General features: G+C 39.5%; 2 protein-coding genes across 7 annotated transcripts in view; one reads left to right on the top strand and one right to left on the bottom strand.

The window, feature by feature from the left end:
• LOC109869082 (GRIP1-associated protein 1) overlaps positions 1-917 on the bottom strand; it is a 114,858-nt gene extending 113,941 nt beyond the window's left edge. For all 6 annotated transcript variants that reach the window (XM_031804076.1, XM_031804077.1, XM_031804080.1 and 3 more), the window contains exon 1: positions 626-917. In XM_031804076.1, coding sequence (XP_031659936.1) covers positions 626-667 — 42 coding nt within the window. In that variant the 5' untranslated portion in view covers positions 668-917. The remainder of the gene's footprint in view (positions 1-625) is intronic.
• A 1,140-nt stretch (positions 918-2,057) lies between these two features.
• Positions 2,058-13,009, top strand: LOC109868937 (tyrosine-protein phosphatase non-receptor type 18). The gene is made up of 15 exons (XM_020458708.2): positions 2,058-2,335; positions 6,199-6,307; positions 6,419-6,495; positions 6,592-6,687; positions 6,990-7,028; positions 7,163-7,231; positions 7,735-7,797; positions 8,013-8,155; positions 8,736-8,802; positions 8,981-9,058; positions 9,204-9,293; positions 9,915-10,000; positions 11,387-11,715; positions 12,071-12,160; positions 12,355-13,009. Exons 1-15 carry the CDS (start codon positions 2,252-2,254, stop codon positions 12,426-12,428), a joined length of 1,494 nt encoding a protein of 497 aa, XP_020314297.1. The 5' UTR covers positions 2,058-2,251; the 3' UTR covers positions 12,429-13,009.
• Positions 13,010-13,217: the final 208 nt, after the last annotated feature.

The raw sequence follows: 13,217 nt of genomic DNA, 5'->3' as shown, positions 1-13,217 counted from the left end.
ATGACCAAACCCATGACCCATAATAAGTCTTGGAAAGCTATTAGTTACGCGAAATTAACTAGCTAGCTAACGTTATAGTTTTCACCGAATGTATTTATTTAAAACATTTAACAAAAACAGCACACAAATATAAGACACGGATGTTTGAAATCAATAACTAACAGGAAGATAACTTTGCCATTAATAAAGATATTGTCGTGAAGATTAATGAAGACCAGAGTATGTCATTTCAAGCTAACTAGCTAGCCTAGCCATTTAAGCTAGTTAACGGTTAACTCGCAAACCAGCTAACGTTAGCTATCTGTTAAACTAATGTTATTTGAACATAAAGCAAACTATTGGGATTATCACATTTGCATGTTTGTATAGAATAATAAAACGATATGACCAACTGCCTGTTGCTTTTGGAATAGCAATGTTTGCTGACACTATCAACATAGCTAGCCACATCCCTGGGTTGCAATGTTGGCCTAGCTAGTAAAGGAAGCTACCACGTATGCTTTACCGTTCCGTCGTTTAGCTCTGGACAGGTTGACGGAAAATCCCATTTTCAGAAAATACTCTGAAGGTGACAACAAATTTGAAACAACGGGCATTCAAAATGGACATCTGTCAACCTAGCTACCTGCATCCGATGGAACTCCTCCTCTGATAGTGCTTGCGCCATCTTCACTCAAGCAGCTAGGAAGGACTCTGCTATTAGCAGAGGTCCTGTGTGATAAAAGCGCCCCTGGGAATAGGCTATACTTTCATGCCTTTCTGTATATCCTTATGGAAAACACGACGTAGTTGTAAATAGAAATGTAAATGTATCGGACGACTTGGCTTTTAGATGAGGGAGGGAGTGCACTATCACCATTTTCCCTAATCTAAACATTACTCCATAGCTAGGTATTGTCATTGCAATAACCACACCTGTCCAGTAGGTGGAGTCCTGAGTCCAGATCCATGACCTCATTTTATGAACTGGGTGGTTTGAGCCCTGAATTCTGATTGGCTGAAAGCCATGGCTTATCAGACCGTATAACAGGGTATTTAGTTTTACTGCTGTAATTAAGTTGGTGACCTGTTTATAATAGCAATAAGGCTCCTCAGAGGTTTGTGATATATGGCCAATATACCATGGCTAAGGGCTGTATCCATGCACTCTGCATTGCATAAGAACAGCCCTTAGGTGGTATATTGGCCATCTACCACACCTCCTCCAGACTTATTGCATAAGTGACACAATGGAGGTGCCTCTAGCACTGAATTACCACGTGATTGTAAACTGTGAGCTTATTAGTCCATTTGAAGTAATTGTTTGTTCGTTGTGATTGGTTGTAGTGTTATGATACTGATGGATGGTGAGACCGATTGTTTGTATGGTTGTGGCTAGTGGATAATAGTTGTTGCCAACTGTAGCTTTTAAAAAAATGTAACCAGGCAAGTCAGTTAAGAACTAATTCTTATTTACAATTGTGCGCAGCCCTATGGGACTCCAAATCACGGGCAGGTGTGATATAAGCCTGGATTAGAACCAATTATCCCATGCTGCTAAGTAAAGTCATGTCTGTCCGTAGCTGGGTTATGCTTAGCTCAAATGTTGCAGTTGTCAACAAACCATCAGTATCACCGCACAAGTATGACGAGAAAGCACCTCCACCTATTATTTACTATGGCGGTGCGTTTTCCAGAGGCAGAGGGGAAGCGTTGCACAGCGATTGATAAAGGATATATTTTTTAGAAAGTGTCAGGCTAATTAATATCCCTGAGAATATTATCAGGCTGCAAGTTTTAGGACTACCTATTAGTCTAAATGTGATTCATGCATTGATAGCCTGCTTGATAACTTTATAATAACACATTATTTAACTGTACAACTAACGTAAAATAATAGAGCTTTTGAAAATGCGTTGAATGTCTTTTGAAGATGCTTTGAATATTCTTGTTGGCAAAGAATAAATATGCTATACATGTTTCCATTTGTTGTAATAGTAGTGTATTGGAGTTTATGTGAAAGTTCCTCCCCTGTTTTGACGCCAATAAATAAGCCAGTAGCTTTCAATGCGGAAATGTACATGACTTGCCTCACAGTGACAATGACATAAGGAACGTTCCAAGAGGTACACGCGGAACCTAGGCTAATCATCGCACTAGAGATTGGTGCGGCAAGGCGCTCTGCGTTTGTTTAGAATTGTTGTATTGATATAGTGGCCGCCCACTGCCTGCCATTTAAAAAGTTAAATTGACATCCCTAGCCGCAGCACGGATGGAGCATCTATCGAGGTTCGTAGGTCAGATGTCCTTGACAGATGACAGCAGAGCAGAGGGCATCATATCATCGGAGTATAGTGTAAGTGATAATCACCATACCTGTATATCAAATCAAATCAACTGTTATTGGTCACATGCACATGGTATATTCTCGGGTTATAATTAATTCCCATAGAAAGACAATAAGACCAGGTGATATTTTCAGATGAAAAAAAAAGTATGTTTTAAGGCATGTGCAAAGTACTTCGTTGGACTTTCACATTGCAATTGCATTAATCTATTGATTCCAAATAACTGGTTGAATAATGGCTAAAGATTGTGTGTACGCTGTGCATGATGTACAACATCACAGGCTGCACATCATACACTGGTCCAGTTGTAGATAAGGGTAGTAAACCTGAGAGGTATGATGATTAAACAAAGGAAAAGTAGGCTACTGAATTGTTTGTTTGAATGTTATATCTGCAAATCATGTTGGCTACTTGTTTTCTGTATAGTATAATACAATGCATGTTGTAACTTGCTTTCTGTATAGTATAATACAATGCATGTTGTAACTTGAATGCAGTTGACAAAAACCTTCTTTCAAATCAGTGGCATCTCTCTTTAAGGCACATACAGAAGTGAACCTTGGTTATTTAGTTATGTTTTGACATTACACTGAACTGAATAGCAAAATTTGCAGAAGTATATTTTGTTAAACTACTGTAGGCTATTGCTCTTCTTACATGTAAACCTCTGTAAGTGTTAAGATACAGTAGGTAGGCTAGTCCTTTTTTTTCCTAATTTAGCTTCCAAAGTTCAAAACTAAGTTATTTATTAACACTGGGGCCACTATGGGAAACATTTCCTTGTTGCAGCTAGTAGACTGTTGCGTAAGATTCTTTATTGACAATGTTCCATTGTTAGGGGTGCCACTGTTTTTACATGCCAGCCTCAGATTGGTTTTAATAAACATGATTCTGTTGACTGTTTGTACCTTGAATTAATGACAGTAATGATCGAAATAGTAATACATGTGAACTATTTTCTAACCAGCCTCATTCAAATCAAATCAAATTGTATTTGTCACGTGTCGAATACAACAACCTTACAGTGAAATGCTTACTTTACAAGCCCTTAACCAACAATGCAGTTTCAAGTATTAAATAAATAAATAAAAGTAACTAATAATTAAAGAGCAGCAGGAAAATAACAATAGCGAGGCTAGGTACAGGGGTACCGGTTCCGGAGTCAATGTGAGGGGCACCGGTTAGTTGAGGTAATATGTACATGTAGGTAGAGTTATTAAAGTGACTTGGCATTGACAATAACAGAGAGTAGCAGCAGCGTAAACGAGGGGGGGGGGGGGGGGGGGGGGCAATGCAAATAGTCTGGGTAGCCATTTGATTAGATGTTCATGAGTCTTATGGCTTTGGGGTAGAAGCTGTTTAGAAGCCTCTTGGACCTAGACTTGGCGCTTCAGTACAGCTTGCCATGCTGTAGAGGAGAGAACAGTCTATGACTAGGGTGACGGAGTCTTTGACAATTTCTAGGACCTTTCCCTGTGGTAGATGTCCTGGATGGCAGGAAGCTTGGCCCCAGTGATGTACTGGGCCGTACGCACTACCCTCTGTAGTGCCTTGCGGTCAGAGTCCGAGTAGTTGCCATACCAGGCAGTGATGCTCTCGATGGTGCAGCTGTAGAAACTTTTGAGATCTGAGGACTCATGCCAAGTCTTTTCAGTCTCCTGAGGGGGAAAATATTTTTGTTCTGCCCTCTTCACGACTGTCTTGGTGTACTTGGACCATGTTAGTTTGTTAGTGACTAAGGATGTGCCAAGTGAGAAATGGTGGTAATGTAATAATGTAATTATGTCTATATTATGGCATGAAGAAAGCTGTGATATTGTATCAGTATTACTTCAGTCCCTATCTTCACCCCAATCTGGTCTTGAACTAGGGACCCTATGAACACAGCAACTGCCTCCCATGGAGCATCGTTACCTGTTGCTCGACAAAAGCCGCAGTGCAAGGGAATCAACTAGTTCAAGGTCTCAGCGCTAGTGACGTCAGCGATTGAACTGCCACTAGCACACACAGCAAACTAGCCAGCCATTTCACACCGGTTACATTATTACATGCAGGGCCTTCAGAAAGTATTCACGCTCCTTGATTTCTTTACACATTTTGTTGTGTTAAAGCCTGAATTTAAAATGGATTACATTTCTAAATGTTTACATATTAATTGAAACTGAAAAGCTGAAATCTCATGAGTCAATAAGTATTGAATCCCTTTGTTATGGCAAGCCTAAATCAGTTCAGGAGTAAAAATGTGCATAACAAGTCACATAATAAGTTGCATGGACTCACTCTGTGTGCAATAAGAGTGTTTAACATGATTTTTGAATTCCTACCTCATCTCTGTAAGCCACACATACAATTATCTATATTCTGTAAGGTCCCTCAGTCAAGCAGTGACTTTCAAACACAGATTCAACCACAAAGACCAGGGAGGTTTTCCAATGCCTTGCAAATGGCACCTATTGGTAATAAAAATAATAATAATATCCCTTTGAGCATGGTAAAGTTATGAATTAGACTTTGGATGGTGTATCAATACACCCAGTCACTACAAAGATACAGGTGTCCTTCCTAACTCAGTTGCCGGAGAGGAAGGAAACCACTCAGGGATTTCACCCCAATGGTGACTTTAAAACAGTCACAAAGTTTAATGACTGTGATAGGAGAAAACTAAGGATGGATCAACAACATTGTAGTTACTCCACAGTACTAACCTAATTTACAAAGTGAATATAAGGAAGCTTGTACAGAATAAAAATATTCCATTACGTTTGTAACAAGGCACTAAAGCATGGCTCTCCAACCGTGTTCCTGGAGAGCTACTGTCCTGTAGGTTTTAACTTTAACCCTAATTTAGCCCACCTGATTCTAATGTTTATCTTCAACTGGGGTTGGAGTGAAAAGTTACGGCAGGGTAGCTCTCCAAGAACAGGGTTGTAAAACACTAAAGTAATACACAGGGTTGCAAAACACTAAAGTAATATTGCAAAACATTTGGCAAAACAATTACGTTTTTGTCCTGAATACAAAGTGTTATGTTTTGGGCAAATCAAATACAACACATTACTGAGTACCACTTTCCATATTTTCAAGCATCATGTTATGGGTATGCTTGTAATCGTTAAGGACTGGGATGTTTTTCAGGATAAAAAAAGAAACGTATTGGAGCTAAGAGCAGGCAAAATTCTAGAGGAAAACGTGATTCAGTCTGCTTTCCACCAGACACTGGGAGATGAATTCACCTTTCAGCAGGACAATAACCTAAAGGACAAGTCCAAATATTCACTGGATTTGCTTACCAAGAGGATATTGAATGTTCCTGAGTGGCCTAGTTACAGTTTTAACTAAAATCGTCTTGAAAATCTATGACTAGACTTGAAAATGGCTGTCTAGCAATGATCAACAACCAAGTTGACAGTGCTTGAAAAAAAATTACAAGAACAATTTGCAAATATTGTAAGATCCTGGTGTATAAAGCTCTTATAAAGGCTTACCCAGAAATACTCACAGCTGGAATCACTGCCAAAACTGATTCTAGCATGTATTGACTCAGGGGGTTGAATACTTACAGTATCTAATCAAGATATATTTGTCATTTATTTAGGATTCATATTTAACAAACTTTCGAATTTTTCTTCCACTTCGACATTACAGAGTATTTTGTGTAGATCATTTTTTTTTGTGACAAAAGGGCTGAGGGAATATGGCTAGTACAGTATGTGGTTACTAATGTGTAAAGATTGGTTTCGTTGGACCCTATCTGAGACTTCCTACATTCAAGGTTTCTGCTCTCAATCTACCTCTCTTTTAATTACAGTTTCACAATCATGAAAGTTGCTCCCAACCTCATCTCAGCTTCCATGTCTCTTTGTGTTTGTAGAATATCCGTGATCGAACTTCCATCATCAAGAAAGATCTTGGCCTCACAACGAAAGCCGGGGCACTGAAGGACAATGTAAAGAAGAATCGTTACAAAGACATTTTACCATGTAAGCACAATGATGGAGACTTAAAAAACGTTAGTGGTTTTTACTCTAATTGAAAATTATATTCTTGCTTAATATTAAACTTATCTGAACAAAACCCATATTTTTGTATAGATGACCAGACCCGTGTTCCCCTAACTCTACTGACGAATGGCAATGATTCTGACTATATCAACGCCAGCTTCATTAAAGTACGGTATTGCCCTCTCTCATTCAGTAAGTCCTATTGCATTTCATTCAGCTCGGTCTGATGCTGATTATTCTGCTATATCTCGTCTGTCCTCTAGGGTGCAACAGAGACCAGAAAATACATAGCGACCCAAGGACCTCTGAGGCACACTTTGGTTGACTTCTGGCAAATGATTTGGCAGTATGATGTAAAGGTAAGGAAGATTGTATTCAGCTTTCCTATAAATGTAGTACAGCTTGTACAGTAGCACAGATGAAGAATGGGAAAATTGTCTCAATCTAATTTAACTAGGCAAGTCAGTTAAGAACAAATTCTTATTTTCAATGACTGCCTAGGAACAGTGGGTTAACTGCCTGTTCAGGGGCAGAATGACAGATTTGTACCTTGTCAGCTCGGGGATTCGAACTTGCAACCTTCCGGTTACTAGTCCAACGCTCTAACCACTAGGCTACCCTGCCACCCCTAATGTTACCTCTATTCCTATCCCTGTTTTAGGTTATAATCATGGCTTGCAGAGAAATTGAAATGGGAAAGGTAAATGCCCTTTTAGTCACATTTGAATAAAAAAAAGGTACAGTGGAAGTGTGAACATATTATTGTACTGTATAATTGATCAACTTTGGTGCTGGTCTCCACTTGACTCATAATGTTGTTGTTGTTTTTTTTAGAAAAAGTGTGAGCGCTATTGGACAACTGTCAAGGAAACAACCCCCTTTGGTCCCTTTATTGTCTCAAATGTACGTCTTTGTCGATATATCTTCATTATATTGTATACTGTGAAGATACACAGGCCACAGAGAAGTTGTAGCTGCATTGACACAACTTTCAGTTGATCCAGATGTATCTTCTTAGTTGTATTACTATTCAGGAGTCGTCCCAGACAGATAGGTTGCCTCCCACAATGTCACCGATATTCCAGCATGCACAGAGTGCTGTCCCACTAGGCACAGATGTCAATTTAATGTATATTCCACATTGGTTAAGTGACATATTGAAATTATTCAACCAGTGTTTGCCCAGTGGGGTTGTTTTATAGTCTGGGTTTTCAGAGAATATTCAAGAAGACTTCCCTTTTTACCCAACATCCTCCACAGATGATGTGTCAGTTCCTGTGTACTAAAGTTGACTCAGTTTGGTTATTTCATGGCATATTGACTCACATGTTGTTGTCTGCATCACAGGCACCTGTTTCAGGAAACACTAGAAATGTTTTTATTGAAATGTTATCATGTTTTTACAGCTTGAAGAATCCAACCCAAATGAGGAAGTAGTCTTGAGGACTCTGACTGTGAGATTTCATAATGTAAGTGTCCAACTGTGAAAAGGGTATTATTTTGTGTTGTTTTCCATCAGCAGCACTAGAAATAATTCTTCAATATCGTAGAAAAACAAGTCAGTGTTATTTTCCAACAACCATTATCCACATTGGATAATCTGATATTATTTGTTGGTATCCAGGAAGTTGAATGAGCGGGAGCCCGTGAAGTCATATGCAAACCATGTTTTCTGTTTGTCTAGGAAACACGGACTATCTCTCAATTCCAATACACAGCTTGGCCTGATCATGACATTCCATACACAGCTGGTGGTATTTTAGAAATGATGGATATGGCTCGCAAAGCCCAGGGAAACAACACTAGCCCTGTTCTCATCCACTGCAGGTCTGTTTGTCCCCTATACATGACATACAGCACAGCCCCTATGATTACTGTCTGCCCAGTGGACTTGTTGTGCTCCGAGAGGAAATTGTCGCACACAGAGACAGACTATGATCTATAAGCCCATTAAAATCCATCAATGCATATCATTCAATGTTGTTTATCACAAGTCCACATGTACTCCTTGAGCTCCATGTGTTTTAATAATGCCATTTCGATGGGCTCCTGAGTGGCTCAGAGGTAAAAGGAACTGCATCTCAGTGCCAGAGGCATCACTACAGACCCTGGTTCAATCCTGGGGTGTATCACTACTGGACGTTATTGGGAGTCCCATAGGGCGGCGCACAATTGGCCCATCATCGTCTGGGTTTGGCCTGGGTAGGCCGTCATTGTATATAAGAATTTGTTCTTAACTGACTTGCCTAGTTAAATCAAGATAAATTGAGATATGTTAAATATTCAGGACCTGAAGGGGTCTACCGTGTCATATCCAGACTGGGGAACTTCTCTGGTAATGTTTGAGTACTGCTGTAAGAGACTGAATGGAGCAGACCATGTATTTGGTTGTGTTTTGTATTTCCAGTGCTGGTTGTGGAAGAACAGGGGTGATTTGTGCCCTGGATTATGTTCATGATCTTCTTGTCACAAAGGTAGTACTGCATTACATTGATGCATTACATTGATGGCATCATTTAGGGAATTGGTTTTACCAAGACCTTTGTAGACTGCAACTAAAAACAATAATACTTGTAAAAAAATATATATATTTTTTAAAATATTGGTGGGTATGAGTGTTTTGACTAATGCATTCTCATATTTCTCCACCAGCAAATCAAAGGAGATTTCAATATCATGAAGATTGTAGTGGAACTAAGGAGACAGAGGCCATCAGCTGTTCAGACAAAGGTATTTTATTATCAGACTTATCAGAATTACATATGAGACGTTGTGTTTATTTTCTGCAGGGTGTTATATATCATGCAATAAATACTGTAATTCTCTCCTGTGGAAATGATGGCTTCAATCATCTTTTTTCTATCCTTCCAACCAGGAGCAGTATCAGTTTGTGTTTTCTGCCGTGGCTTATATGTTTGAGAAGGCTTTACGGTCACCTGAGAACAACTACCAGAATCTCACCAAGGTAAGACAGAAACAATTATCACGTTTTTGTAATTGCTATCTCCAACCGACAGATGTCAGCCTTTCTAAAGGCAAAATACAACACAGTATTCAACACATGCCGTACTAGCATTCAGGTTCAAGCAAGCTTTACTAGAACAATAAGACATGAGAGGGTATAGAGTATTATTGGGGTTTATTGACACATCTGTTTTGCGGTCAGATGCTGCGTTTACACAGGCAGCCCAATTCAGATCTTTTGCCCGGGTCAGATCAGATCGTTTGCCAATAATTGGGCAACAGATCAGAATTGAGTGGCCTGCACAGCCAGAGGTACAAGGCAAAGCTGACACAATATGTCAGTTTGTCTGTTATTAAAAATAGAAACTAACAAAGGTCTTTTCCTTGTGTCATCCATTCAATCTGATCATATTTATACTTCCGTCTGACATTTCAATGTGACGAGTGGAGTAAAAAGAACATTAAAAAAATGTTGCGTAGGAAACCAGCCATCACACTTCCTCTCTATGCAAATATTGGCACATTGAAGATGATTGTTCACACATTTTCATACAGAGCCTGAGCTTTAGAGACACAGTCCTATACCTCTCTAGTCCTTTACGGCTTATTTTGTTGTTTATAGAGCAACCAACCTCTCTATGATGACGTTGAGTCTGTGAAGACCTCTCCACCGATAACATCAGCCATCACTCAGCCACTTGAAAAAAGGTAGGAGCGAGTATTTCTTTCTTTGTTCAGTCTGATGTGTGATGTGCATCAACATATACACACAATAACAACCGTTTCTGACTTCAATAAGCAGCCTGAGATATTGGTATACCACAGTAAGGTTGTGGAGATGTGGAGATGTTGACTTTCAGTTTGCGAGAAAGAGAGAGAGAGGGAGAGAAAGAGAGAGAGTGAGAGAGAAGCAGATAGAGAGTGAGAGAGAGAGAGAGAGAAAGAGAGAGAGAGATTTAGGGAGCTTCCTGTTTTGTACAAGTGATTCCATTGTCATCTATTTCAGTTGGCTGTACAACAGGGTTTTGTGTTTGTTGGGTGTGTAGTTTTAGTGTACGTAAGCTTATCGATACCAAGTCATTTATTCATATTTTGATTGATTGATTAAGTAAACTATTACAGAATACAATAGATATGATATGTACCTGCCTTGACAATCAAGCAAACACTAGTAAAGTTGCAGTATGTAACTGTTGTGGTCAAATATACACTACCGTTCAAAAGTTTGGGGTCACTTAGAAATGTCCTTGTTTTGAAAGAAAAGCACATTTTCTTGTCTATTAAAATCACATCAAATTGATCGGAAATACAGTGTAGACATTGTTAATGTTGTAAATGACTATTGTAGCTGGAAACTGCAGATTTTGTATGGAATATCTTCATAGGCGTACAGAGGCCCATTATCAGCAACCATATATTTCAAGCGGTTTAGTACAATGATTCAATGACACTATACTTGCTTGTTTTATCACAGAAACTGTAATTAGGCTAGTTTTAGCAACCAGGAAATGGCTGAGCGATATCTGCGTAGTGCACCTTTAATATTGCTAAATGTACTGTATATTCAAATACTGTGTTGTCGTACACGTTGAAGATCTTGACGTGAAAGGGACTTTAAGCCAGTTATTGTTAGTTACATTTGACAGACCTTTAGGGAAACATGATTCATGAATCAGAAGGATGTCACCATTCCTGTACTACTAAACATTCATCATGCTGCAGAGGAAGTGACACACAGGGCTGTTAAACATCACTTTCACATCCTCTTTCCTTCCTCCCATATGTTAAACTGTTTCCCCGCCAGCTCGTATCACAGGCTTATACACAAATTATCTATATCTCTGTAAACATGGTCAAAGAGTCCGTAGGAAATCAGGATTGTAACATTGACATTTTTAATCAATCTTAATTTCTATACCAATATACTAATGGTAAAAATCCACTGTGGAAGCCCCAGAAAGAAAACGGACTAGATAAGGAAAATTCAGTCATATGTATAATAGTTATGGCCATCTAGTGTGTAGAGCAGAAACAATAAGGCCACATTTGTACTTCTCACTGTTGATGGAATTGTGGATGTCTACTCCTCTTTAGAAATTCTAGTGTGCAGCCCAGAGCGCCTCAACTGTGCCAGCAGACGATGGATGACACCTATGCTGTGGTCAACAAGTCCAAACAGCTTCCGTCACTAGCCTCTTCCTCAGCTCCTCCGGCCGCTCTCCATCACTATGACAACGCAGAGCTGGGCGCCCTGAGATGCCCCGCCACTGCTCTCTACAGCACGGTCAAGCCCAAGAGCAGGTGTCCTCCAGTCAATCCACCTCCAGCGGCCTCACCCATATATGACACAGCTAGACCGGCCAATCACAGGCTAGCTGAGGCCACGTTAGGGAAGGAACAGAGTGGCTATGAACAGGTCACAGGTGAGAGCATTTTAGGGAGACCAATCTGAGGCCAGCTCTGATTTTGTTTTAGTCATTATGCCTTGCAAAGAATATCCAGTCTTTTAGAAGAGCATTGTAATCTAGATCTAGTAATCTCAGTCCAATACTGTGAAACTGGGGAAATTGTGTAATGTTATTTACGACGGCATACACTGTCCTTTTAAGTATTAAATCAATGCGAAAAGTAATTTGAGTCCTACATTGACCACAAAGGAGCAATATTTTGTTTTCCATCTTCATTCAGTTTCTTGCCAGTAACAATTCCTTGACAGCCATATTGAGCTGTTTATGTGGAAAATGTTTTACTGATTCTTCACTGTTTCCTTTTCTCTAGCTGAGCATCTTTCCTCGATGGGAGATGACTATGAATATGTCTCAAATCCCATCAAAGACCTGACCAACAGCTGTACTCCTGGTAGCATGGGTGAATATCTGCTTGTGTTTGTGATACTGTTATCCAATGCCTTTTACTGTTACTATCCCATGCCATTATAGCTACCCAATGTAATATCCATTTCCTCAGAATCTCATGATAATTGTGACTGGATGTCAAAACAAGGCTATGTTCTTGCAGGTGCCTTCAACTAATCCCAAACACATTTCTCAACTGTCCCTCAGGGTTCAACTGTCGCATTAGGAAACCCAAAGGGCCCCGGGATACCCCGGCAGAGTGGAGTCATGTGGAGAGATGATACAGCAACCCCATACCAGGCCTGGGAATGGGCTCTTTCTTTTGTAACCCTTTTGAGTTGGTATATTTTTCAGATCTGTTGTACCACTTCTTTATTTATTGTGATTGATATGACTGAAGGAAAAAAATATATATATATATTATGAAACATCGTCCCATTCTGAGACAGGTATTGTTTTTGGATACTACACAGGTTTTGGATCTTCAGCTGTCTCCATTGGAGAAGCCTTTTAAATAACAACTTTTAGTTCCAGGTAGAACCCTTTCCACAGAGGAACCCTGAAGGATTCCACCTGTAACCAGAAATTATTCTTCAAAGGGTTCTCCTATGTGGACAGTCGAAGAACCCCTTTGGAACTTTTTTTTTATCTATGAGTGTATTTACCAAATTCAAGTTATGGTGTGATGGCACTAACCAACAGGGGGCACTATAGTAACATGGGATAATGAGCTTTCCAATATTAACGAAACAGGTATTGTCAAATGTTTTTTCACAGGTATTTAAAAAAAAATCTCTACTCATTTCTGGTGACAAGGACTTACAATAAAGACAAAAATTTCTTCAAGGTTCTTTGAAATAAATCTTTGTATTAGGCCTGCTTACTTACCACAGTCAATGCAGCATACATGTAGATACAACAAATGTTCTGGTGATCACATTAAAAACAATGTGCTTTACTTGAAAACACTTTGTTGAACATTCTGTGCTGGAAATACCAGCTTTGAAGATTGACCTCTGACTTCTGTGGCTATGCTGATATTGTGTTTCAGTCACGCAAATCTTCTTACA

The sequence above is a fragment of the Oncorhynchus kisutch genome, linkage group LG24 (genome assembly GCF_002021735.2).
Source record: "Oncorhynchus kisutch isolate 150728-3 linkage group LG24, Okis_V2, whole genome shotgun sequence".
NCBI classification, from domain to species: domain Eukaryota; kingdom Metazoa; phylum Chordata; class Actinopteri; order Salmoniformes; family Salmonidae; genus Oncorhynchus; species Oncorhynchus kisutch.
This window is presented reverse-complemented; position numbering and strand designations above follow the sequence as displayed.

Excerpts from the sequence above, each read along its gene's own strand:
- LOC109868937 (XM_020458708.2), top strand. The coding sequence starts at position 2,252 with ATGGAGCATCTATCGAGGTTCGTAGGTCAGATGTCCTTGACAGATGAC. Across the intron at positions 2,336-6,198 it reads TCATATCATCGGAGTATAGT|AATATCCGTGATCGAACTTC; the intron begins GTAAGTGATAAT and ends TTGTGTTTGTAG. Across the intron at positions 11,716-12,070 it reads TGGCTATGAACAGGTCACAG|CTGAGCATCTTTCCTCGATG; the intron begins GTGAGAGCATTT and ends CCTTTTCTCTAG.